Source organism: Malania oleifera, chromosome 13 (genome assembly GCF_029873635.1).
Source record: "Malania oleifera isolate guangnan ecotype guangnan chromosome 13, ASM2987363v1, whole genome shotgun sequence".
Classification (NCBI taxonomy): domain Eukaryota; kingdom Viridiplantae; phylum Streptophyta; class Magnoliopsida; order Santalales; family Ximeniaceae; genus Malania; species Malania oleifera.
The window spans coordinates 15,213,219-15,237,875 of record NC_080429.1 but is presented as its reverse complement, the minus strand read 5'-3'; the positions used below and the strand labels follow the sequence as shown (position 1 = coordinate 15,237,875).

At 36.7% G+C, this 24,657-nt stretch overlaps 1 protein-coding gene across 1 annotated transcript; it reads right to left on the bottom strand.

Annotated features, from left to right (window-relative positions):
- Positions 1-4,073: 4,073 nt before the first annotated feature.
- Positions 4,074-22,436, bottom strand: LOC131145702 (protein HOTHEAD-like). Its single transcript, XM_058094900.1, has 3 exons — positions 22,389-22,436; positions 4,318-4,883; positions 4,074-4,131 (listed from the first exon to the last, which is right to left on the bottom strand). Exons 1-3 carry the CDS (start codon positions 22,434-22,436, stop codon positions 4,074-4,076), a joined length of 672 nt encoding a protein of 223 aa, XP_057950883.1.
- Between the last annotated feature and the right edge of the window lie 2,221 nt (positions 22,437-24,657).

Below are 24,657 nucleotides of genomic sequence, written 5' to 3'. Positions count from 1 at the left end.
AATTGGATTGCTATTGATTGCTCCAAGAGTATTATTGTCTTGTTGCTTTTCTTGTACATGCTCTTGGAATAGGTAATTATACTAGTCTGGCATATGCACACGATAGATATGCCCAATATTATTCACTAATTTATGTTTTTTTGGTGGATGAGTACTTCATCATGTCAAGTCTTATGTGAAATCTCACATTAAACTTTTCATAAGAAAATTTATGCTATTTAAGGATGATGTAGTCAAGTTATCATCCACTTCTGTCATGTTTGATTTGTGAAAAACTCGAATAATAATGAAATGAAAATTTTAATAGAGATTAGTACGGCAAAGTGAAGACATAAATTTGGTTTTATTTTGTCTAATATTTTTATTCTATTAATCTTATGTACGAAGCGTCTAGTAATTACTTTATTATTAACCAAAATTTCAAATTATCTTAGTGGATTAGTTTTTACAAATTTTTATCAAAAGACATATAACTAATAAGATTAATGCAGTTTGTTAAAACTTGATATACATGATTGGCCCATAACCTGACAATTTAAATTGTTAAATAAAGTTGTGGTCTAACAAGGCATTAGATTTGGTTATCAGGAAGTCTTGGGCTCTAACCTTGTTGCCCACAGTTATTGTGGTATTTATATATATATATATATATATATTTTATTTCCTACTAAGGATGCTATTTATTATGTATGTATCTCTCCACGTACAAAGAGTCTTAAAGCTTGATATACATTATTAGCCCACAACCTAAGAGGTTGTTTGTAATTAGCAAGTGATTACCTTTCGGATGCATGTCCCTCTTAAATCATATATAAATTATTCTTTATTTATTTTTGTTACTACAACCATATATATATTCTATATACTTAGCAGATCTTGGGTTCTAGTCTTATTGCCCATGTTTACTGTGGTATTTTTAAAAAAGAAAATATTTTATTCCCTACCATGGGTGTTATTTATCGTACGTTTATGCCGGGGGAAGGGGGGAGTATTAAAACTTGATATACATTGTTGGCCCACAACCTAATTGTAACGACCTCAAAATCTTAATATAAAATGAAATATAATAAATAGAAAAGTCAACCCGAACACGTGGGTAACGGGAACACCTGTCATTCACAGCGGAAACCTACGCAGTAGTAAATATAAATCACATTCTCAAAACTGTAATATACATAATACTAGAGTTAACTACATCACCAAAATACTGTATTTATATACAATCTCCAAAACATCAAAATAACCCTAGGAACATACAACAAAAATCTTCTGATCCTAGATCAACGCTTACCCTTCTAGTAGGGAAGCTCAACTCACTCAACGACAGCCTTGACCCGCCGGTCTCTCTGGGTTTCTTGAAAATCATTTAATGTTCGGGGGTAAGACACTTCTCAATAAGGGAAAATAAACTAAATACAGTTGTGTGACAACATGAACATTTAAGGCAATTATACATATATCGTACATTTCGTATATCTGTAAACATTCATCATATCAAACTGAATAATCGTATACTTTTCATATTTGCTAATAAATCATATCGTACATAAAACATCTATTATAACTGATAATACTGAAAACATACCCAGGATGAATAGTTAGTTGATGTCCTGTATTACCCCCCATTACGGGTTGTGTAGCCCGAGGGCAGGACCCGACAATGGCTGGCCGACCACTACCGAGTCAAAAATGTCTGTAAGTACGATGGGCCCGCCACACCCTGGTCCGGATTGCCAGGTGGACGTTCACACTCTACTGAAAGTCACATCGACTATCCATTTCCCACCCCCTCGTGGGGTGGTTAGCACCAATCTGATCATAAATATCTAATCTATAAGCTACGGTACCGTGCTCCTAAACTGAACCCCTAAACTGAACTAAACTAACATCCGAATTCTGATAATATATAATATATGATATTATAGCATTTTTCATCATTTCATAAATACGGCCTCGCGCCGAACATTTCATAAATACGGCCTCATGCCGATCATTTCATAAATACGGCCTCACGCCAAACATTTCATAAATACGGTCTCGTGCCGAAATCATACATAAATACGACCTCACGCCGAAATCATCTCATAAATATCATTCTGAAAATAAATCAATTATCATGTATTTTCAACATCATCTTCTACTGTAACATTTCGTATTCCTGAAAACATGCTTCATTCATATCATTGTCATTTCATGATATTTTTCCACGTAAAATAATATTAATGCCACACATTTGCTGTATAAAACCATACATTGTATTCTAAAATCATAGTTTTTGACATCTCATACATACATATTCATTTCAACATATTAGCAGATTTTCCCAAATGTGCAATTCCTTCGTAATATACAAATATAACATATGCTTTTCTGAAAATAAATTTACTCATTAATAATAATAATTTACATAGAAAATAACTGTTTTAGTTTATTCCCCTACTTGACTACTGAGAAAAGCCCCTATAAATTCTGGACTCACACCTGTAGGATTTCATGATCAATACCTTAAAAATGAAAACTTTCAGTACTAAACTTCAGTATTTTTACGTGTATATCATTTCCTATAACTATCGTAAGACCAAATTTGGCATAAAAAGTCTTACCTCAACTTGGGAATGATTTTCAACGGAGTTCCACCGACGATCCGCTCCGATAGATATACAAAAAACTTCTCTAGGAGCGTCGTGGTGGCTTCAGATCCTCAAACCGGCAGAAATCCAGCCCGAAATCGAAGGGAGAAGAGGAGGGAGCCGAAGGGAGGGGGAGAGAGTGAGATTTTTGTAAATTGACATTTAAATCCGGATTTTTGATATTTATAGGACTGATATCAGAGCCAACACTCAGCCAGAAGTATGATGAGATTCACATCGCCTAAGTTTGGAAGTATGGAGAATGTGATACCCCATGGATGAAAAGACTTAAAAAGATTAGATGTTACTACTCATGTCAATAAGGTGCACCTTTCTTTTCAGGAGCTTTCTCATAAGAACTTCACGGTTAAGCGTGCTTGCCTTGGAGCAATATTAAGATGGGTGACCTCTTAGGAAGTTTTCTCAGGAAGTGTGTGAGTGAGGACAAAACACACTGAAAAGGACACGTGTTGATCTATGGGGCCAGTCATTAGTCCGATAAGGTCCGCCCCCTGTTGTCTGGTCCAGGTGGAGGAGAGACGCAGTGCTCCCTAGCAGACTCAAGTTGGGACGTTACACTGACAGGTTGTTGGTAATTTACAAGTGATCACCTTTTGGATATTTGAAATTCAATCCAAAATTTGAGTGGATTCCAAGAAAATTTAATATAAATTTAATTGAGTATTTGTACTTTGTGTGCTTTGCGGGGAAAAATTTATCTATTGTATTTGTTATTGCCTTGTTGTTTTTCTTGTACATGCTCGTAGAATAGGTAATTATACTACTCCTAGTCCTAGCATATGCAAACAATATGCCTAATATCATTTACTATTGTATGTCTTTTTGGGGGTGGATGAGTACCTCATCTCAAGTCTTATGTGAAGATCTCACATTAATCTTTTCCTTAGAAAATTTGAACTATTTAAGGAGGATGTATTTCTATCATGTTTGATTTGTGAAATGATCAACTGGTATAGTAATGAAATTAAAATTTTAATAGAGATAGTATGACCAAGTCAAGACATAAATTTGGTTCTATTTTGTCTAATATTTTAATTTCATTAATCTTATGTGTCAAATATCTAATACTTACTTTATATTAACAATAAATTCAAATTATCAAGACACAGAAAATACAGTTTGTTAAAACTTGATGTATATTATTAGTGTATAATCTAACATTTTAAACTTTTAGATAAAATGATAACATATATCAAAGCTGTTCATTTTTGTTTTTATCAAAACAACTTATACATATATTCTATATATGTAATCATATATAGCAGTATAACACTGCAGAGAAATCCCCTCCCCAGTTAACCCTCAAAACAACGAAGACACACGATTTAATTATTAAAATGCCGAAAAAAAAATGCAGCACGAACAACAACTGAAATTCGATCATTTTCCGAAATGTTGAATATTGCTGTACATGCATTTAATTTATTGACCTCCACCTCCTCCCTTGTGCCGCTCATTCAGAATTCTTTCCCCAACGTACCTGCATCACAAAATTTAAAAATATATATATAAAAATGGTTAAAAGGTTCCATTTTGTACGTGAGATGGTATTAGATTTAATTCAAGTAGGCATTCGCAAGACAAAAGACGCAATATCTTGCCGGAATATTTTCCGGCAATACTGTTTGAAAAGTTTGTGTAGAAATATGCATACATAGTTACATACCTTCGAAGCATCATGACGGTAGCTTGAGGATTAGTCCCCGGGGAGCTGTTAAACGTAGAACCGTCCACAACCCTTAGCGCATCCACTCCGATCACCCTATACTCGGCGTCCACCACCGCCCCAACTTGGCACCCTCCGTGGTAATGCCATATGGTCAACACCGTGTCCACGCAGAACTTCTCCAGGGAAAGGGCGGCGATGAGATGCCGCGGCCGCAGGTTCACCGGCATGGTCACAATGAGCGCTAGAAGACCTTGCACGGTCGCGTCGGGGTATCGGAACTTGGAAAAGGCTTCGGACATGACTAGTTTGGTTATGGCGGACATGCCTTCCACACACTTTCTCAGGTCATCCGGGTGCTGGAAGTAGTTGAAGACGACTGAGGGGGTGGTGTTGGGGTCCCGGTCTAGGAGGCGGAGGTGGCCGGAGGAGAGGGGGCCGTTGACTTTCTCCAGGATAATTCCTCCCCTGAGCATGGTTGAGCTGTGAAGAGAGGAGTTGAAGGTGGTGGAAGCATTGGCCGTGGCTCTTGCTTGTTCTCGAGTGAGATTGGTGGGCTGGGCAGCCTGCAAATGTGGCCCATTTGTTAGTTTTTCTTGTTGTTAGAGGATGGGCCCGCCCAGGAAAGTTTAGGGGCCTAGAAAGTTTTTTTATTTTTTCAAAGATTGAAAAATTAAGATATTCTTTTTTCAAGATGCTCTTAAAATGTGAAAATTTTTATGTTATTCTTGTTTAGTTATTAAGAAAAAAAATTAAATGGCTAAATATAAAATATATTAAAAAATTAATAGACTAAATTTTTGTTTTGAACCTAATTATATTTTCTTTTTTTAAATTCTATATTATAGTTAAATAAATTTGTATTCTTAATATACACTACTAAAAAATTATTTACATTCACAATTCGTTACAATCATGGTTTCATGGCGAGTAAAAAGAAGGTGATAGGAATCAGTAAATTACAATACCCTTCTAATTTATAAATGTCATGTAAGTCCAGGGTGGTCACAAGTTTGTAATAAATAATATCACTTTTATATAAATAAAAAAAATTTCGATGACACAATTCAATAAAGTGTATGAGGAAAGGTTACAAATATCCTTCTTTTGCAGCTACAATTTTGTATGTGCTCATAAAAAAAGAATTTCGTTTATTTTATTTTTGGGTCTCAAGGAAAAAAGGGACATAAAACATTAACATAAACATATATGAATTTTTCATTTTTATGAAAACCCAACTAATTAAGAACTTGTTGATCCATTTTAATCAATGAAACAAAAAAAAAAAGTTATCAAAATCATTAATCAAAACCAAAATCTACACCTTACCTTTGGATATTTGAAATGTGAACTTAAGTTTGAGTGGATTCCATGAAAATTTGATATAAATTTATATTAAATTTTATCAAACTCATACAAAAATAACTCAAAAAATTTAAATTTGGACTTTTACACATTTTTTTTTTTATGTTAATATTTTCCACATTAGTAGGATGCTCCCCTAGAGAGAGAGAGGTGGTTAAGAAGGAACCTCTTTAGCAAGTTAAGCTTGAGGCGAAATGAGGTTAAGAAGGAACCTTACGAGGAAAAATGTGAGGTTTAAATGGACTGATGACTGTGAGCAAAGCTTTCAAGAATTGAAGTAGAGGTTGGTGACTGCCCTAATGTTGGTTATCCCATCAGGGGAGGATGGGTTTGTGATATACAGTGATGCGTTCCTGAAGTGACTTGGATGCGTATTGATGCAGTACGGTAGGGTTATTGCATATGCTTCTAGACAACTTAAAGAATATGAGAAGAATTACCCTATGCATGATTTAGAGTTAGTTGTAGTGGTGTATGCTTTTAAAATTTGGAGACATTATTTGTATGGTAGAAAATGCGAAATCTTCACAGATCACAAGAGTTTGAAATATTTCTTTACTCAAAGAGAACTAAATATGAGATAAAAAAGGTGACTAGAACTTATTAAAGATTATGACTGCACTATCAGTTACTACCGAGGGAAAACAAATGTGGTAGTAGATGCTCTGAGTAGAAAATCAGTGGGACCAGCACTGGCAGCTATGGAGGTTCAGCATCCGATCCGGATGGATTTGGAGAGACTTAGCATAGAATTAGTAGAGGATAGTCCTCAGGCATACAGCCTACATTATACGAGAAAATTAAAGCAGCTCAGGGTGAGGACGCAGAGTTGGCAGAGGTTATGGCTAGAGTGCGGGATGGTCAGGGAGAAGAGTTTAGCATATTAGATGACGGAGCCCTTCAGTTCCGTACTAGGCTATGTGTTCCTGCGGGTACTGAGATTAGGATAACTATATTGGAGTAGGCTTATTGATCCCTATACACCGTACATCCAGGTAGTACTAAAATGTATCGGGATCTGCGAGAATACTTTTGATGAAGTGGAATAAAGAGGGAGATAACCGAGTTTGTACAGCAGTGCTTGACGTGTCAGCATGTTAAGGCTAAGCATTAGAGACTAGCAGGACAATTGCAGCCACTCTTCATTCCATAGTGGAAATAGGATCACGTTTCTATGGATTTTGTTACCGGCTACCACCAATACGATAGGGATTGAATGCAATTTAGCAGACATATATATATTCAGGAGATAGTTCATGTCCATGGAGTACCAGTATCCATAGTCTCGGACCGAGATCCTTAGTTTACTTCGCAATTTTGGAAAAGTTTTCAGAAGGTTATGAGTACACAGTTAGCATTTAGTACTACTTTTCACCCCCAGACAGATGGTCAGACTAAGAGGACGATCCAAACATTAGAAGATATGCTTCGGGCATGCATGTTAGATTTTGGGGGCAGCTGAACTCAGTTTATGTCGTTGGTTGAATTTGCTTACAATAACAACTATCAAGCTAGTATCAGCATGACACCATACAAGACATTATATGGTAGGAGGTGTCGTTCACCTCTTTTCTGGGATAAGGTAGGCAAGAGGCGAGTTTTGGATCCAGAGATTGTTCAGCAAGCGTATAAAAAGGTCCAACTAATTAAAGAAAGAATCAGTATTACACGGAGTTGGTAGAAAATCTACGCAGACACTCGTTGTCGAGAATTAGAGGTTGATGTGGGAGATCGAGTATTCTTAAAAGTAGCTCCTCTAAGAGGAGTTATGAGGTTTGGAAAGAAGGGCAAGTTGAGTCCTAGGTATATTGGCCCTTTTGAGATATTAGAAAGAATAGGGTCAGTTCCCTATAGGCTAGCTCTGCCGCCAGTTTTGTCCATAATACATGATGTGTTTCATGTTGCTATGTTGAGGAAATACGTCTCAGATCCATCCCACATAATTAGTTATGCAGAGATAGAACTTAAGGATTCATTAGCTTATGAAGAAGCACCAGTACAGATATTTGACAAAAAAACACAAGAATTGCGCACTAAAGAAATCCAGCTCGTAAAATTTTGGTGGAAGAATCATTCTATAGAGGAAGTTTCTTGAGAGCTCGAGGAGTAGATGAGACAAAAATACCCGCGGTTGTTCCAAGAGATTTAGTGGTAATAGGCAAAGTATAAGTAGTTAGATAAAGTTTCTTTTGCAGGTACATGTATTGAATTAGTTAGTAGGTATTTTTTTAGTTTTTATATGTGTAATCTCTCAAAACTAAGAATGTAACCACGGTATTCCTCCTCCATAAGTGAGGGTAAGTAATAAAATAAGTAGACCATTTTCCTCTTGGGATGATAGATTATATGGATGATGTTCAACACAAATAGTAAATTTCAAGGACGAAATTTTATAAGGAGGGGAGAATGTAATAATCCAAAAAATTCTTCCAGGCCTCGTCGACGAACACAGGGGTTTCGCCGATGAGGGTTTTTCAGGATCTCTTTGACGAGACCCATCTGGTCAACGAGAAGATACCAAGAGAGGGTTTTTGGAAGTCTGAAATTCATCGATGAGGGTACAGGTTCGTCAACGAATTTTCTACAAGACTCGTCGATGAGATGATGTGTCTCATCGACGAAGTCGACCCTATAAATAGTTGAAACTCAGATTTTTTAATAGGAAATCTCTTGAGAAACTTTCTTTCTCTCTCTCTAAAGCATCTTCCTCTCCTTCTCTCTTCGATCCTGGCTCCATTTCTCGCTAGATTGAAGATCTGAGGCCACCATGACGTTCCTGGCGAAGTTTTCTACTAGTCTGTCGGAGCTGATCGTTGGTGGATATGGTTTGAAATTCATCTCAATCTCAGGGTAAGGTATTTTATCTAGTTTTTACCTTTCCCACAGTTATAGGAAATGTAGTATGCATTGAAATATTGATATTTTGTTCTGGGAGATGATATTTTCAGGATGTTGAATAGGGAACCCTACGGGTATAGGGCCAGAGTACAGTAGGGGTTTTCCAGAGTTTAGGTAAGAGATATATGCTATGCTAGCGATTTTTGATTTTATAACAGAAAACTATGAATGTGTATTTACAAGCATGCAGATTAGATTACTTTTCTAGAACATTATGAATATTATTTTTACAACAGAATTACAGAAACTGAGCATAAGACTTTGTTTACTCAAATGTGTGACATGAGTTTATTACAATATAGTATGTAGATTTTTCAGTATTACAGATATTCAGTTATACAGATTATTAGCAATGAATGAGACTTATAATATTTCTCAAAATAATATGATTTCTAAACCATAACACTCAGACAGTTTATATAGACAAATTATACAATTATAGCATCAAGATGCTACAGTTACGTTATTCAGAAATTATAGATTTTATATATAGATATTACAGACAAATAGTACAGATATTATAGATAGATAGTACAAATATTATAGACATATATTACAGATATTATAGATAGAAATTACAGATATTACAAATAGAAATTACAAATATTTCAGATCTATAGTGTTATGATTGTTTTGAAATCATGTTAAAAGCAGAAAGATAATTATATATTTATATATGTATACAGTATTACACAGATTCAGATCCCTGTGGATATTACAGACAGAGATATAAAGCAGAGCATGGTACCGTTGCTATTTCAGACACGTACAATCACATAACTTAGATAGCATGTGGATTCCGTCTAACCGTGCGAGGAGAGATTGAAGTCTCCCCAGTATGTTGGGTTGAGGTAGCCGATTAGATGATGATAGAGGTTAGAGATGGCTCGAAGTGATTGCAGTGGGTTAGATTGATACAGATTGGTGAATGTTTCAGATATAATTTGACTTGCCTGGTAGGCCAACCAAAGTAAGTCCAGCCTATGGGCCGCACAATCCTATCATGAGGGGATATATCATGATATACAGATCTCAGGATATAGCAGAAGTTCCTATGTACAGATATATCACACAACAATAATTTATACTATTATATTAGTAGTATGTTCAGATAGCAAACTCAGAGACACAGATATGCCTTAAATTACATTACATATATTTTGTACAGTTTATCAACTTACTTAGATTACAGTATCAGTATAATTTTAGTATTTTAAATCTGTAACTCAGCTGTCACACACACTAGTAATAGCATATTTTTACTTACTAAGCGTCGTCTCATCCTAGTGACTTACTATTTTTTAGCAGATCCAAGTAGGCGAGCAGATCAGGCTCGTAGATAGAGATTATCTGGCACTAGCCATATAGGAAGGGTAGGTGTAGACCTAGAAAAGCGGATCGGGTCAGTTTATTCGTGGCGGATAAGGCGGATTATCGGGTGAAAGAATCATTATCCATATTCGACTCGTTTAAGTGGCGGATTAGGCGGTTTCGGGTCGGATAATTCATGGCAGATGGGCGGATAATCCACCATTATCAAATATAATTTTATGAATAATTTATTTTTTTGTCATAATAATTTAAGTTGTATACTTGTATACGATAACTTGCGATTAGTTTGTGTATTAAATTTTTTAGTAATTATATCAATCATTTAATCATTTATACTAATTAACAACTTCTGATTCATGCAAGTAAAACTATAAGTAATAAAACATAATAAATTAGTCACAATCCAACTCAAAGGAGAAACTCAAACCATGCGACTCATGTGAGTCTAAAATCTAAACATTATAACTATTCTTAAAGCATGTGAGTTTCTTTAAACACAACTATTTTCAAATTTTGTGAATCTCTCAAAATAAAACAATCAACAAACTAAAAAAATATCAATCCATCCTTCAAATAACTTCAAAATCATTTGAATGCCTTGAATTAATTGAAATGCTTTCATTTGTGACATCAAAGGTTTCATCTTCTTCTCCTCGTGTGCCTATCATGAAAGAATTCAAAATATAATTTAAGTTATGAATTGAATAACATAAATTGAACTTATTAATTAGCATCTCAAAAGTTACAAGTTATCAAACTGGAAAAAATATTTACAAATAATTTATTCAACACTACAAGTTAAAACAACAAATAAACAATAATTTATTGACTACATAATTTTTGAAAATAAATAGAAGCACTAGCTGCGCAGCCTATGCTAGTGTAGTAATATTCAAATAAAGTCAAATAGAGCAAGATGATAGTCTAGATAAGGTACGACCTACTCTTTCAGCTTGACTGAGACATTTTTTTCCCAAATTCTTGTAATGCACTACAAAAAATTAAGAAATGGGATTAAATATTTTCTTTGCCCAGCAAAGGATTAAATTCATCTTGAAACAAAAACAATGCTACTATGCAGGCCTATAGCAATAGCAATGCAGAGATGTCAAAGTATTTAAAATGACAAATAAATATCTATTTTGAAGAAATACAATTAATACATTGATAAATTTTTTAATGTTTTAAAAAAATATAAGGATAATAATGAAATTAAATAATTTGTTAGAGAAAAAGCTAGCTTTTAACTTTTGAAAAGTATCAAATTTGGAAGAAGATAAACATTTATTTAAAATGTTAACTTAAATATAGATGTGAACAAGGATCAATCAATTGAATTCCAAAAGAATTAAGATATGGAAATTCATACTTCATAGAAATATAGAATTGTATTTAAAGAAAAAAAAATCCCTCAAAGAGAAAGATTAAAAAAATAAGAATCACCACATTTGCAAAGCTTATCAGTTTATAGCAGGAAACCTCCATTGCCAATCAAATCATCAACTAACACTAAGAAGGGAAAAAGTAACCATTGAGAGGAAGAACTCAATTATTCATCTGAAAACCTTGAAGAATCAGCAGCTGATCTCTGTGTCCTGTATATTTTCGAAAACTAAAAATTCAATAAAAGCAAAAGCAATTCTTGAGAGATCGAACAGAACTAAATTTTTCGTGCCAGGGATTCAGAAGAAAAGACAATAATAAGCTTACAGAGATTGGACAAGGCGATTTGGCGAGGGCTGTGGGGTACTATGGTGAGCAAGTGAATGCCTGTAGGAAGCATTAGGGCTTTACTGTTGTGAGAATCTGCCATTTTTTCGAATTAAACTCTACTGTCAAAAAAATTACATGCACAAAAAGATTTATCCTTTTATATTATATATTATATATCTATGTATTTATCCAGCTCTTTTGTATAGACTAAGATCTAAAGAGCAGGCCCCAAACTGCAACCCTCTCCTATGACTTCTCCTCCAGCTGAAAACCTTGAAGAATCAGGAGCACAACATAATATCTCGTGCGGAATAAAATTAATTTAAAGATTAAAAGTTAACGCAGCATAAAATTGCACTAAATAACAAGAAGCTAGTTCGAAGGGTGGTGAAATCACGAAGCCAACTTGCTGCAAAATCATTAATTAGATTGCACTAAAATTAATCTAATGTCAACTTGCTGCAAAATCATAAACATGAACAAACAAAAAGTGCCAACTTGTTGCAAAATCATAAACTTGCAGCTGGTTCGAAGGGTGACGAACTCACGAAGCTCCTGACGAACTCACGAAAGGGCCTGTTGGTTCGAACTTGAAAGTGTTGAAGAAGAACTCACGAAGCTTCTGTTGATGTGAAGGATCGAAGAGACTCGTGAAGGGTCGGAGGGTAGAGTGTAAAAATCCCAAAAAGAGATATAAAAAATTAGTGGATTGATTTCCAAAAAAATAAATAAATAAATAAATAAATAAAATAAAATAAAATAAAATAATTAAAGAATTAAAGAATAAAAAAAATTTTTAAAAAATTAATTAATTCATTAATCAGATTTAAAAAGAAAAAGAAAAAAAAAGAAAAAAAATTAATTAAAATTTATTTTTATTTATTAATAAAATATATTATTATTAATATTAATTAAATATATTATTATTATTATTATTATTATTATTATTATTATTATTATTATTATCCTCCTGAAGCTTCAGCAAGCTTCAGGAGATTCAAGTTACTTTTCTTTTTCTTCTTCTTCTTCTTCTTCTTCTTCTTCTTCTTTATTTATTTATTTATCTTTTTTACCTGCAACTCTCAGAACTCTCTCTCTCTCCTCACGTTCTCTCTCCCTCTCTCCTCGATTTCGTGACGGATTTTCGTCCGATCGAAAATTCGAAGATACCACTGGACTCCATTCGCTACTGCTGTCATTTCTACCGAAGTGGATCGGTGGTAGGAGTGCGGCGTAAGCGTATTCCCTGGGGTAAGTCATTTTTCCTTTTTTCTTTAATTTCTTGCACAATATAAGCCCAATTGACGAACGGACACCACCACGAGAATCTAGAGATGATTCTCTACAAGTCTAGTGGGACGAAATTCTCGTGGGGGTGTCGGGCCAAAACTCCAAATTTGGGATGCGGCGATTATTAAGGGGCTTATTTTTAATTAATTAGTATTAATTTAGAAATTCTAAAATATTAACATCTAGGACTGAAGTAGGATTTCTGAAATTTAGGACTTAGGTGAGTGCCGCGGGTGTATTTTTGGGACCCGCGGGCAAAATTTGAAAAATTAAGTATGGATATTAAATAATAGTTTAAATATTAATTTGAGGTATATGGAGCCTAAGGAAGGCTAGATGAGTATTATTTTGGAGAAATAGATTATTTAATCTGGGGAAAATGTAAATTGCAGGAATTAGATTTCGGGCGCCAAGGGCGTGAAATTTTGGGTCCTAAGGAATTTCTCAATAGCCAGGTAAGGGAATAAACTAAAGCAGTAATTTTCCATACAAATTATTATTGATTATGAGTAAATTTATTTTCAGAAAAGCATCTGTTATATTGTGTATTACGAATGAAATGTACGATTGGGAAAATACTGCTATGATGATTAAAATGTATATGTATGTATGAGATGTAAGTAATTCACGATTTTAGAATATGAAGTATGACTTTTAACAGCATATGTGTGGCATGAATATTATTTTATGTGAAATGTATTATGATGTGAAAGATTTTACGAACAAAACATGATTTCAGGTATTATGAAAATATAAGTTATGTTGTGATGGTTTTGACGATTATGTGATAAATGATGTATTTTCAGTATATATATACCTGAAACAATTTTGGCGCGAGGCCATATATTTATGTTATCGGCACGAGGCCGTATTTATGTTATTGGCGCGAGGCCATGTATTTATGTTATCGGCACGAGGCCGTATTTATGCTATCGGCACGAGGCCGTATTTATATTATTGGCGCGAAGCCATATTTATTATGATTTTGGCGCGAGACCATATGTATGATTTCGGCGCAAGGCCGTATCTATGTTTTCGGCACGAGGCCGTAATGATGTTATGTATGATCATGTATTATATGTTTTCACAACCAGGATGTTAGTTTAGTTCAGACCTGGAGCTCGGTACCGTAGCTATGGGTTCATTTTGGCACGAGGCCTTATTAGTGCTACCGTCCCACGAGGGGATGGGAGATGGATAGTCGATGTGGCTTTCAGTAGAGTGTGGACGTCCACCTGGTAGTCTGGACCAGTGTGTGGCGGGCTCATCGTACTTACAGACATATTTGATTCGGCAGTGGTCGGCCAGCCATTATCGGGTCTCGCCTTCGGGCTGCACAACCCTTCATGGGGGGTAATACATGACACCAGCTAGCTAGTCATCCTGGGTTTGTTTTCAGTACTACAGTTATAACAGATGATTTTATGTATGATATTATTTACTAACAGATGTGAAAACATATGTTTACCCAGTATGATATGATTATGTTTATAGAATTCTGAAATATACTGTATACGTACAAATGCATTAAATATTCATTTGCCACACAGCTGTATTTAGTTTATTTTCCCTTACTGAGAAGTGTCTCACCCCCAAACTTAATTAATTTTTCAGGAGCTCCTGAGAGACTGGCGGGTCAGGGCCGCCGTTGAGCTAGTGAGATTACCCTGTGAGAAGGGTAAGATTTTGTAATAGCGTCAGAGTTATTTTGTGTTTAACCCTAGAGATATTTGGATGTATGTGAGGATGTATAAAATGCTCTAGTATTATGTTTTATAATTGGATGTTTGAGATTTTATTTTTACTGCTGCTAGGTTTTCCGCTGTGTTTGACAGGTGTCCCTGCTACCCACGGGTTCGGGTTAACCATTTTTATTTAATATGTGATATTTTATGTTAAGAAATTGAGGGACGTTACACAGAGGGCTTCGAATGGTCGAAGAAGAAAGGTCTCCCCGACTCTCCCGTCTCCTGTGTAGCCGCTGGCTGGCTCTCTTTCTCTGAGTTTCTGTTGGCTCAAAATATCAAATGATGAGGGAGGGTTAGGGCTCTTTTCGAATGGGAATGGGGTTGGCATTAGGTCTAGCCTGGGGGCTGGGAGTGGGAGGGGCTGAGAGGGCATACGGGGCGTGTGGTAATGTGGGCACTTTTGGCTTTGGGTAGTGGGCTGGCTGGGCAATGGGGCTGTCAGGTTGGGCTGGTTATAGCGGGCTTTTATGGGTTAATAATGTAAGCGGGTTGGCGGATATCCACCAAATAAACCCAACCCGACCCGCTAAAGGGGCGGATATGAAAATGAAAACTCATATTCGACTCATTTAACAAACGGATGATTATGAGTCGGTTAAAACAGGTCGGATACGGTTTGAATTAACGGATTTTTATCCATTTTTCCAAGTCCAGGTAAGTGTATTTTGATGACAGTGGTTCAGGGTAGGTCCCAAGTTTTTAACATGGTCACTGGGTATTTTGTTTTGTAAATATACTACAGAATGTTATAGTTTTTCTGGTATTGTATATAGTAGTTCCAAGTTTTATTCCCCTGCTTAGTTATGTATGACGTACAGAGTTTTATCAGTGCTCCCATGAGCTGGAGTTTACCAGTAATATTTCAGATAGATGGCATTTATGATATACAGAAAGGAAAAAAAAATGTAAAAGAAGTAGCAGGTCGTTACAATGAGTTTGTACTATGTTTGCACCGGTTGAACGTTGTGGGGCTTAAGCTACATCAGGTTACCAGGGGCGTTGTGTTGTGCGGTCGGCTTAGGCCGAAGAGTGTGACGACACTAGACCGCGATGTTTTGTGAGATGTATACTCGAACTGTTTGTGAAAATACTGGAATTGTGAAATGTTTATGTTTTACTATTGAAATAACACTCATGTGTCACACACTGATATAACTTGTTTCTCCTTTACTGAGAGGTGTCTCACCCCTATCATACAAATATTTTCCAAATCCTTCGAGTAGCCACACTAGCGTCCTAACTTTTCGGGAGCGTGGTTGTTGGTTAGCTGTCTAAGTACTTGCATAAGTATTGTACTATGGCTGGGTTGTCGTTTTGGGTTTTGTGGATACCCGGGGATTTTGTTTTGTATTATGGGACTAGATCCTGATGTTGTATAGACTCTGGTATGGTTTTATGAATGTTATAGGTTGAATTCTCTGTTGCATATATATTGTGTGTTGATGACTAGGGTATACGTGAACTCTACAAGGTCGGACTCTTATATTGTGTAGTATCATGGATGTTGTATGATACAGGGACAAGTTAGGTTACTAAATCACATCTTGGGTCCCATTTCTGGGTTTGGGATGCAACACTCCCACTGTTCGAGTTTTTATATAGAGAGAGATGAGAAGGAGAGAGAGCTTTCCTTTATTTCAATTAACTTAAGAGTACTAGCATGAGAGAGAGAGAGAGAGGAAGAGAGAGAGAGAGAGAGAGAGAGAGAGAGAGAGAGAGAGAGAGAGAGAGAGGGCCATAAAAGAAGAGAGTTGCAGCAATCAATTCAGATCCCAATTATTAAAAAAATTGTGAGATCAATTACTACACAAAAACCTCCCAATTAATCTCTGACAATCAATTTAGATCCCAATTACTACAAAATTTGTGAGATCAATTACGACCCAAAAACCAATCTTATCTCCTCAAAATGCTCCAACCCAATTTAATTCTCCCTTTTCTCTGTAATCCTTCATTCCTTTGCTTCTTTCTCAATCGGAGACAATCTACAGTAGCTAGTTAGCTCTAGCTAGCTACTGCCATCAACTCTCTCTCCCTCTCTCTCAAGTCTCAAAGGAAAACAGTTTGAGGCTACCATGGCCGATTCCTAGCTAGCTTCTCTCAAAGAAATAAGAAATCAGGGCTACAGGTTGAATAATTTGCAAAAATAAAAGGTCCTATTTAATTTAACCAAGTGCTTATTCAAACATAGAGAAACGAAGAACAGGTACCTATCTTCACTGAATTCCTCTGGCAGCTTTATGACTCTAGCTCCAGGACTTTTGCACTGTTCCCTTTCTTCAATTTTGTTTCTTTTGCTTTTCTTTTTCTCTCCTTTATCTCTGTTTGCTCTTGTTATCCCTCAATGGTCTCTCTAAGTTCCCTAATTTTTCTGTCTTTCAATCTTTTCCAGCCCCTTTATGTCAATACCCAGCGTCTTCATCATTTTGAATTTCAACTCCTATTTCTAGGCAAGTTGGCATCGAAACCAGGTCCATGGAAAAATATAGAAGGTGGTTGGTCATAGCAGCCAACCACTTTGGAAAATGGTGCATGGAGAAGGGGAAGGCATGCATGCCTTGGCAGTTATGGTGAACATTTATGGGAGAGGTTGTCAGCTCCAAATAGAGGCCTTCAAATTGGGCCTTGTTACATTTAGCCCAAATTGGGCTTCAATGCAAAACTTAGGCCAACAATTGGCCCAAACTTTTCAAAATAAGCCTATAAGGGCCGCCACTTCAAAATGAAGCCCAAAGTAGGCCCCAAATCACCAACTAACCCTAATTGGGCGACAATATAAACAATGGGCCCAAGATAGCTTTAAAATCACAAAATTGGCCCAAAATGGTTGGACATATGAAATTAACATTGAAGTTTTCCCCTTGTGTATGTAGGTAATGAAGAAGGCCCAATAATAGAAGCCTAAGAATGAAGATCCACTTTCAATTTGTATTTTGTTTGAAAATTGTACTTGTGATGCACACATATGAATGAATGTAAAACAATTTGTACCATAAGACCTATGAATGAAATCAAAATTTTAGGCAAGATTGAAAGAATCAAAACGAGATATCCGATTAGGTAAAGACTTTAAATGACATCCCACAACTAAATGGCTAAAAAGAAGTAAAAAATTAAGGACAAGATTAAAACCCCTACAAGTTTTGCAATATAATGGTCGGACAAAATAAGGTGCTATAATTGTTAAGGAGAAGGGGATGAATCAAGCTATACAAACAAAACACACACAGAATCACGAACACAAAAGAAAAATGTGGTTCGGCCAAACTTGGCCTATGTCCATGGGAGAGAGGGAAACACATTGTATGATCAATAAGAGAGATACAAAAGAGGAGAAGTAACACAACTCAACTCAACTCTCGGAACTAATCTTTCTGCCACACACACTTGGCTCATTCTGTTATGCTCTCTGTATATTTTTACACACACTCACACCCAACTAAATTTAGCTTTTATAAAAATTAAAATGTTCTCTATTTCGGTATGTACATTAAAGTTTTACTTTTTATATTGATATGGAGAACTAAAATAGTAATATTTGATTATATATAAGAAAATGACTAATTATATATGGTACTATTCATCAATTATTGAAATATTTTTGTAATCTTAATGGCAATTAGTATGGGTTTTGATATCTCCTTATTGCTCCAACTCTATATATAAGTGCAAGGGTCATTTTCATACTCCCAATTCATTTTAGAGTGTAAAAAGGAAGCAAGAGAGGAAAGCCAGAATGATCTTTACTGCATTCTTGAAGTTTTTAACTTCAATCGTCGATGGTTCCATGCTTCTGGGAGACTTCAACAAGAAAAACTTTTACTTGAAGTTGAAGGATGAGAAGAAAAAGAAGATGGTCTTTGCTTGTGGCGACTCACCATAGATCACCAAGATCATTCAATGATACAACAATATCAAAATACAGAGTGTTCAAACTTCTTCTTTTTCTTTTCCTTTTTTTTAATCTATCGAAAGCTCATAGTAACTCATTTCTCATTCCATATTTCTTCACACCCACCCCCCTTCTGGGTTTATGTATTAGAAATTAAGAGTATTTGCATCTCAAATTAATTGTATTTATGTTTCTAGTATAATTTCTTATTCCATAGACCGTATGATGTTATTTTTATTCCTGGTTTAATTTGGTATAATTATTTTTAATTTTTTAGAGGAATGGAATACATATAATGTTTGAGAGTATGAATTTCGAATCTTGAATTTGAATTTGTATGGATTTGAATGGAATTTTTTATAATTTTGTATTATTATTATTATTATTATTATTATTATTGTCTAAATTTACATAAAATTAAATTTAAGATTTAAAATCTATGCACCCAATACAAAAAATGGAAATTAGGCAAAGAATTAGTCAAATTGAGTCGCCATTGATTGCTTCAATTCCATTCTTGTTATTTAATGGGGGGTTTTGTTCTTTGTACGCTTTGTGCAACAATATACATCTATTGCCTTATTGTTTCTCTTCGGAAATGCTCTTAAAATAAGTAATTTCAAGAGTGTTTTTAACATCATATTACGTACTTTTATCATGTCCGAATTGTAAATAGAATGGAATAACAGTGAAATAGAATAAGTATTTTATTGGAGAACGAGACTCTATTCCTTCTAATTTGATCAAAACTAATTACCTTATGATAAAAAAAAAAAAAAAGTATGTAAAAAAAATACTTTATTTTAACATAAAATTCAAATTCACGATAACCCATATGCATTAAATTTTATGTGCCCCAAAATTGTCAAAACACAACTGATCATGCAAATTTTAAGAATCCCAAACTTACCCAGATATGCATGATCACAATTTTCCAGTTAGACTAAATTGCAACTCTTGGCAATTCACAGGCGATCAACTTTCGGATGCATGTCCATCTTAAATCATACATAAATTATTAATGTACATTTATTTTTCCAGCAATTACTCAAAAATTGCCAAACTTAATATATTTTTTATTTCAATTGCACCAACTATATATTGTATATATGTAATTATATATAGCAGTTGAATTAAATCTACACTGCAGAGAATTCTTCTCCTCAACCCTCAAAACAGCAAAGGCACACAATCCCTTCTTCTACATGAAAAATGATTAAGATTCTGAAAAATGCATATTGAGCGATGTCTACAGTTAGACAATGCTCGAAATTCATTTTCAAATATGGTGAATACTGTTCTAAATTTAATGGCTTCCTCCCTTAATCCGCTCATTCACATATCTGCATCACAAAATTTAAATGGTAAAAAAAGTTACGTTCAACATTTCACAACAAATTATGTACAAATTGAAACATTAATAATAATACACTATAAGGCTCACTCGGCCAGCTCAAGTGGTAAGGATAACTTGTAATTTTGGTGACCCAAAGGTTATGGGTTTAATTCCTCCTTGAGACATCATGTCGGTGAATTACTAAGGGTGCGTCAATGGACGTGTCACTTTCACCTCCTAGATTTGGTGTCGCATCATAGTGTCCAAAATGAAGTAATAATGGCATGAGCCCTATAATAATAATATATGTGTATATGTGTATGTATGCATGGATAAATCTGTTAGGAACTTGTGAACAACCAGAAAGATGTGACACCAGAAATTTAATGTGGTTCAGTCAATATCGACCTACGTCCACGGAACACACATCACAAATTCACTATTCGCAAGAAAATTACAACTCTCTCTTCCTCTCACTCTCTTCCTCCTCTCTTTCTACTCTCTACTCTCTGAGCTTCTCTTCGCTTGTGTATTACATTCCTCAGCTCTCTATTTATAGGAATGATATTTAAATCACAATTAAATACATTAAATAACATATTTGGGAGGTTTACAATCATGAGATAAATGGAGATAAATGGTGGATAAATGTCCAGCTTGCAACTCTCCTCACGCGTGTCTCCAGCTCAGTTGCTTTATCTCCTTACGTGTGTCTCCAACTCAGCGTCTCTTGGCTCCAGCAACAACAATCACCCACTTGGAAACGGAGTCGCCTCCTCAACCAGTATCATGAATAAATGATGCGCTCAAAATATGTCTTCAGGCATGAAGACCAACTGAAATTGAACACAACTTCAGTTTCTCTGTAGTCACAACCTTCTTGTCTGCTCGATTCCTGTGGACTAATTTGATGGCTGTCAGCTTCATAACTGGTGCAAAGATGTGGTGTAGTCAATCCCTTCCTTCTATTCGAAGCCTTTGACTACCAACCGAGGCTTGTACCTTCTGGAGCGGTCATGCTTTTCTTTGATTCTATACACCAACTTGTTGTGAAGGCCTTTGGGTAGCTTAGACGTTCTACTGGAGGTGAGGGACTTCATCTCATCCTTTATCGCAAGCTCCCACTTGCTCGTATCTACCACCTTACATGCTTCATCATAGCATTCGGGCTCTCCTCCATCTGTAGGAAGTAAGTAATCAATATACCTTTTGTTTGGTACATGAGACCGAGTAGATCTCCTAAGCTCCGGAACTGAAGTAGGAGGTGGTGGTGCAACGATTTGCTCCATTAGTTCCTCCACCTGAGGATTCTCGGCATTATGTTGTTGTGTCCCGACACATTCTGAGTGGACTAGTTCTAGTCTCTTCTTCTTTTGGGCACGGGTGTTTATCTAGAAATTGACCATCTTCTGTTTTTCGACTATACAATCCTCACACATGTCAATCTACACTAACTGTAGACCACTCACTTTTCCCTTTGAGTGCATCACCCTAAGTTCCTTCTCGCCCGTGTGACTGAGTCGTTGGTGCCAGATATTGCTGTTGTCATTTCTTGCAGCAACTAAAATAGACATGGAGACATTGGAGGTTAGAAAAAGTGTTCCGCTTTTCTTACCTCGCGCAATCGTTAGTACACCCTTTAAAACTTTCCATTCATCGCTAATGAATTTCGTCGTGTATCCCTCATCTGCCAGCTGACCAACTGAGATCAAATTCTTTCTCAAGTCTGGAATGTATCTGATATCCTTCAGCTTCCATACTAATCCGTTTATATTGATCTTCACGACTCCCTTGCCGGTTATGTCACAAGGTTGATCGTTGCCAAGGTACACCTTACCAAAATTACTTGGTGTGTACTCCTCTAAGCAATCTCTGCAGCAAGTGGCATGAAATGAGGCTCTGGAGTCTAAGACCCAAGACTCCTGCTTGCTCTCCAAAGAGCATATCAACAACTCATCATTTTCAGAAGCAATATTTGCTTCTGTCTTTGCCCTCATCTCATATTCTTTCTTCTGACTTCTACACTGGTTCTTGTAATGACCAGTTTTTCCACAGTTCCAGCATTCAATAACTTTTGTGCTCTGAGAACTTGTGTCTTGAGTACCTCTGGGATTTCTAGATTTAGACCACTTGGGCCTAGATCTGCCGCGGTTGTTTGATCACCCATGCTTGTTTCCTCTGCCTCGAATCTCCATGTTCAAGGCTAAACTCGAAGTGGATTCATGGTTCGACTGCATTCTGATTTCCTCTGTCAAAATCATGCCGACGACCTCATCGTATACAAGCTTCGATTTTCCTGCGGAGCTACTGATGGCAGTAATAACACCATTCCAACTTTCAGGTAACTAACTGAGAATCAGTAGGGCACGAATCTCATTATCAAACGTTATCCCGACTGAGGCGAGTCGATCCACAACTCGTTGAAATTATTTAAATGTCTGCTAAAACTTTCACCTGTAAACATGCTCATCATAAATAGTCTTTTCATGAGATGTACCTTATTTGCAGCTAAAGGCTGCTCGTATATATTAGAGAGCGCATCCATCAGAGATATGGTGGATGTTATATGCTTGATATTGAACGCCACATGCAGATTTTGACAACGTCATTTTGATGGCTCCAAGAGCTTTTTGATCAAGCAAATCTCACTCGTTCTCGTTCATGGATGCTGGCTTACCCTTCAACGATAAGTGCAATTCCATCCTAAACAAATAATCTTCTATCTGCATCTTCCAGAAACTGAAATTGTTGCCATTGAACATTTCGATTTTTGAGCTCTTTTCGTTTGACATCTCGAAATGCTGATCTAGAGATGGAATTGGATCAAATGGATAGAATGGTTGGATTCGGAACGATTGAAAGCCCTAGAAATGGTTCAAGTCGCTCGAAAAACGGACCCAAAATGACTCCGAAAAGCTCAGTCAAAGTTAGGTCAAAGTTGGTCAACTCTACTGACGTGGCACGCTAACTTGACACTGCTAACATGGTAGTGGGGTCCACCTGCTGACATGGCAGTGAGGTCCACCTACTGATGTGGCGGCTGACGTGGCACCCCGCTGACATGGCAGTGGCGTGGCGCCCCGGGTCTGGATCGATTCAAGTCGGATACGGATCCGCGGACCGGGTTCCGAGTTGATCCAATCTGAGAGAGGCTCTAGGTCGGGTTGAGGCAGTCCTGGAGAGGAAGATGCGTGCAACGCGTGCGGCGCATGAGCAGCTGGTCATCGGGGCGTGATCGGCACGTGTTGAAGCGTCTTGCTCTAGCGAGGCATGTGAGGGCGCGTGTGGCTTCGTCCTAGCTCTTTTCGAGCTTCGGATTGCATGGTTGGCTTTGTCTCGACAAGCTAATTGTGATGGTGGCCTCAAAACTCAATTTCGAGCCACTGGACAGGGCTCTGATTTTGGGATCACTTCCGATCCGGCTTTCCTGCTCCAACATGGCTCTGATAGCACTTGTTAGGAACCTGTGAGCAATCAAAAAGATGTGACACTAGAAATTTAACATGGTTTGGTTACTATCGACCTACGTCAATGGAATACACACCACAAATTCACTATTCGCTGGAAAATTACAACTCCCTCTTCCTCTCACTCTCTTCCTCATCTCTTTCTACTCTCTGCTCTCTGAGCTTCTCTTCTCTTGTGTATATTACATTCCTCAGCTCTCTATTTATAGGGATGATATTTAAATCACAATTAAATACATTAAATAACATATTTGGGAAGTTTACAATCATGAGATAAATGGAGATAAATGGTGGATAAATGTCTAGCTTGCAACTCTACTCACGTGTGTCTCCAGCTCAACTGCTTTATCTCCTCACACGTGTCTCCAGCTCTACGTCTCTTGGCTCTAGCAACAACAAAATCATAAATATATTCCTTCCTTCTGAGCATCATAATAGTAGCTTGAGGATTAGTTCCAGGGGAGCTATTAAACATGGAACCGTCCACAACCCTTAGCACATCCACTTTGATCACCCTATACTCAGTGTCCACCACCGCCCCAACTTGGCACCCTGTGTGGTAATGCCATATGGTCATCACCGTGTCCACGTAGAACTTCTAAACAAAAAGGGCGGCGGTGAGATGCTGCAACCATAGGTTCACTGGCATGGCCACAATGAGCGCTAGAAGGCCTTGCATGGTCGTCTCGGGGTATCAGAACTTGGAAGAGGCTTCGGACATGACTAGTTTGGTTATGGTGGACTTGCCTTCCACACACTTTCTCAAGTCATTCGGGTGCTGGAAGTAGTTGAAGACGACCAAGGGAGTGGTGTTGGGGTTCCAGTTTCTGAGGCGGAGGTGACCAGAGGAGAGGGGCCCGATGAGTTTCTCCAATATGATCCCTTCCCTGAGCATGGTGGAGCTTTGAAGAGAGGAGTTGAAGGTGGTGGAAGCATTGGTCGTGGCTGTGGTTCTTGCTTGCTCTTGAGGGAGATTGGTGGGCTGGGCATCCTGCAAATGTGGCCCATTTGTTAGTTTTTCTTGTTGTTGGTGGATTGACTGGCCCAAGAAAGTTTATGGGCTTAGAAAGTTTTATTCGAGTGCTGTGATTTGTGGGCTTAACGTAGCTTCCATGCACTTCAATTTCTCTAGGCTGCTCGAAGTAAAGGTTGGGCGGTTTTCATTTTTTAGTGTCAAATACAACGAGAATTATTTAGCTCATCATGAAAGATTGAAAAATTAAGATATTATTTTTTCAAGATGTTAAAATGTGAAAATTTTTATGTTATTCTTGTTTAGTTATTAAGAAAAAAATTAAA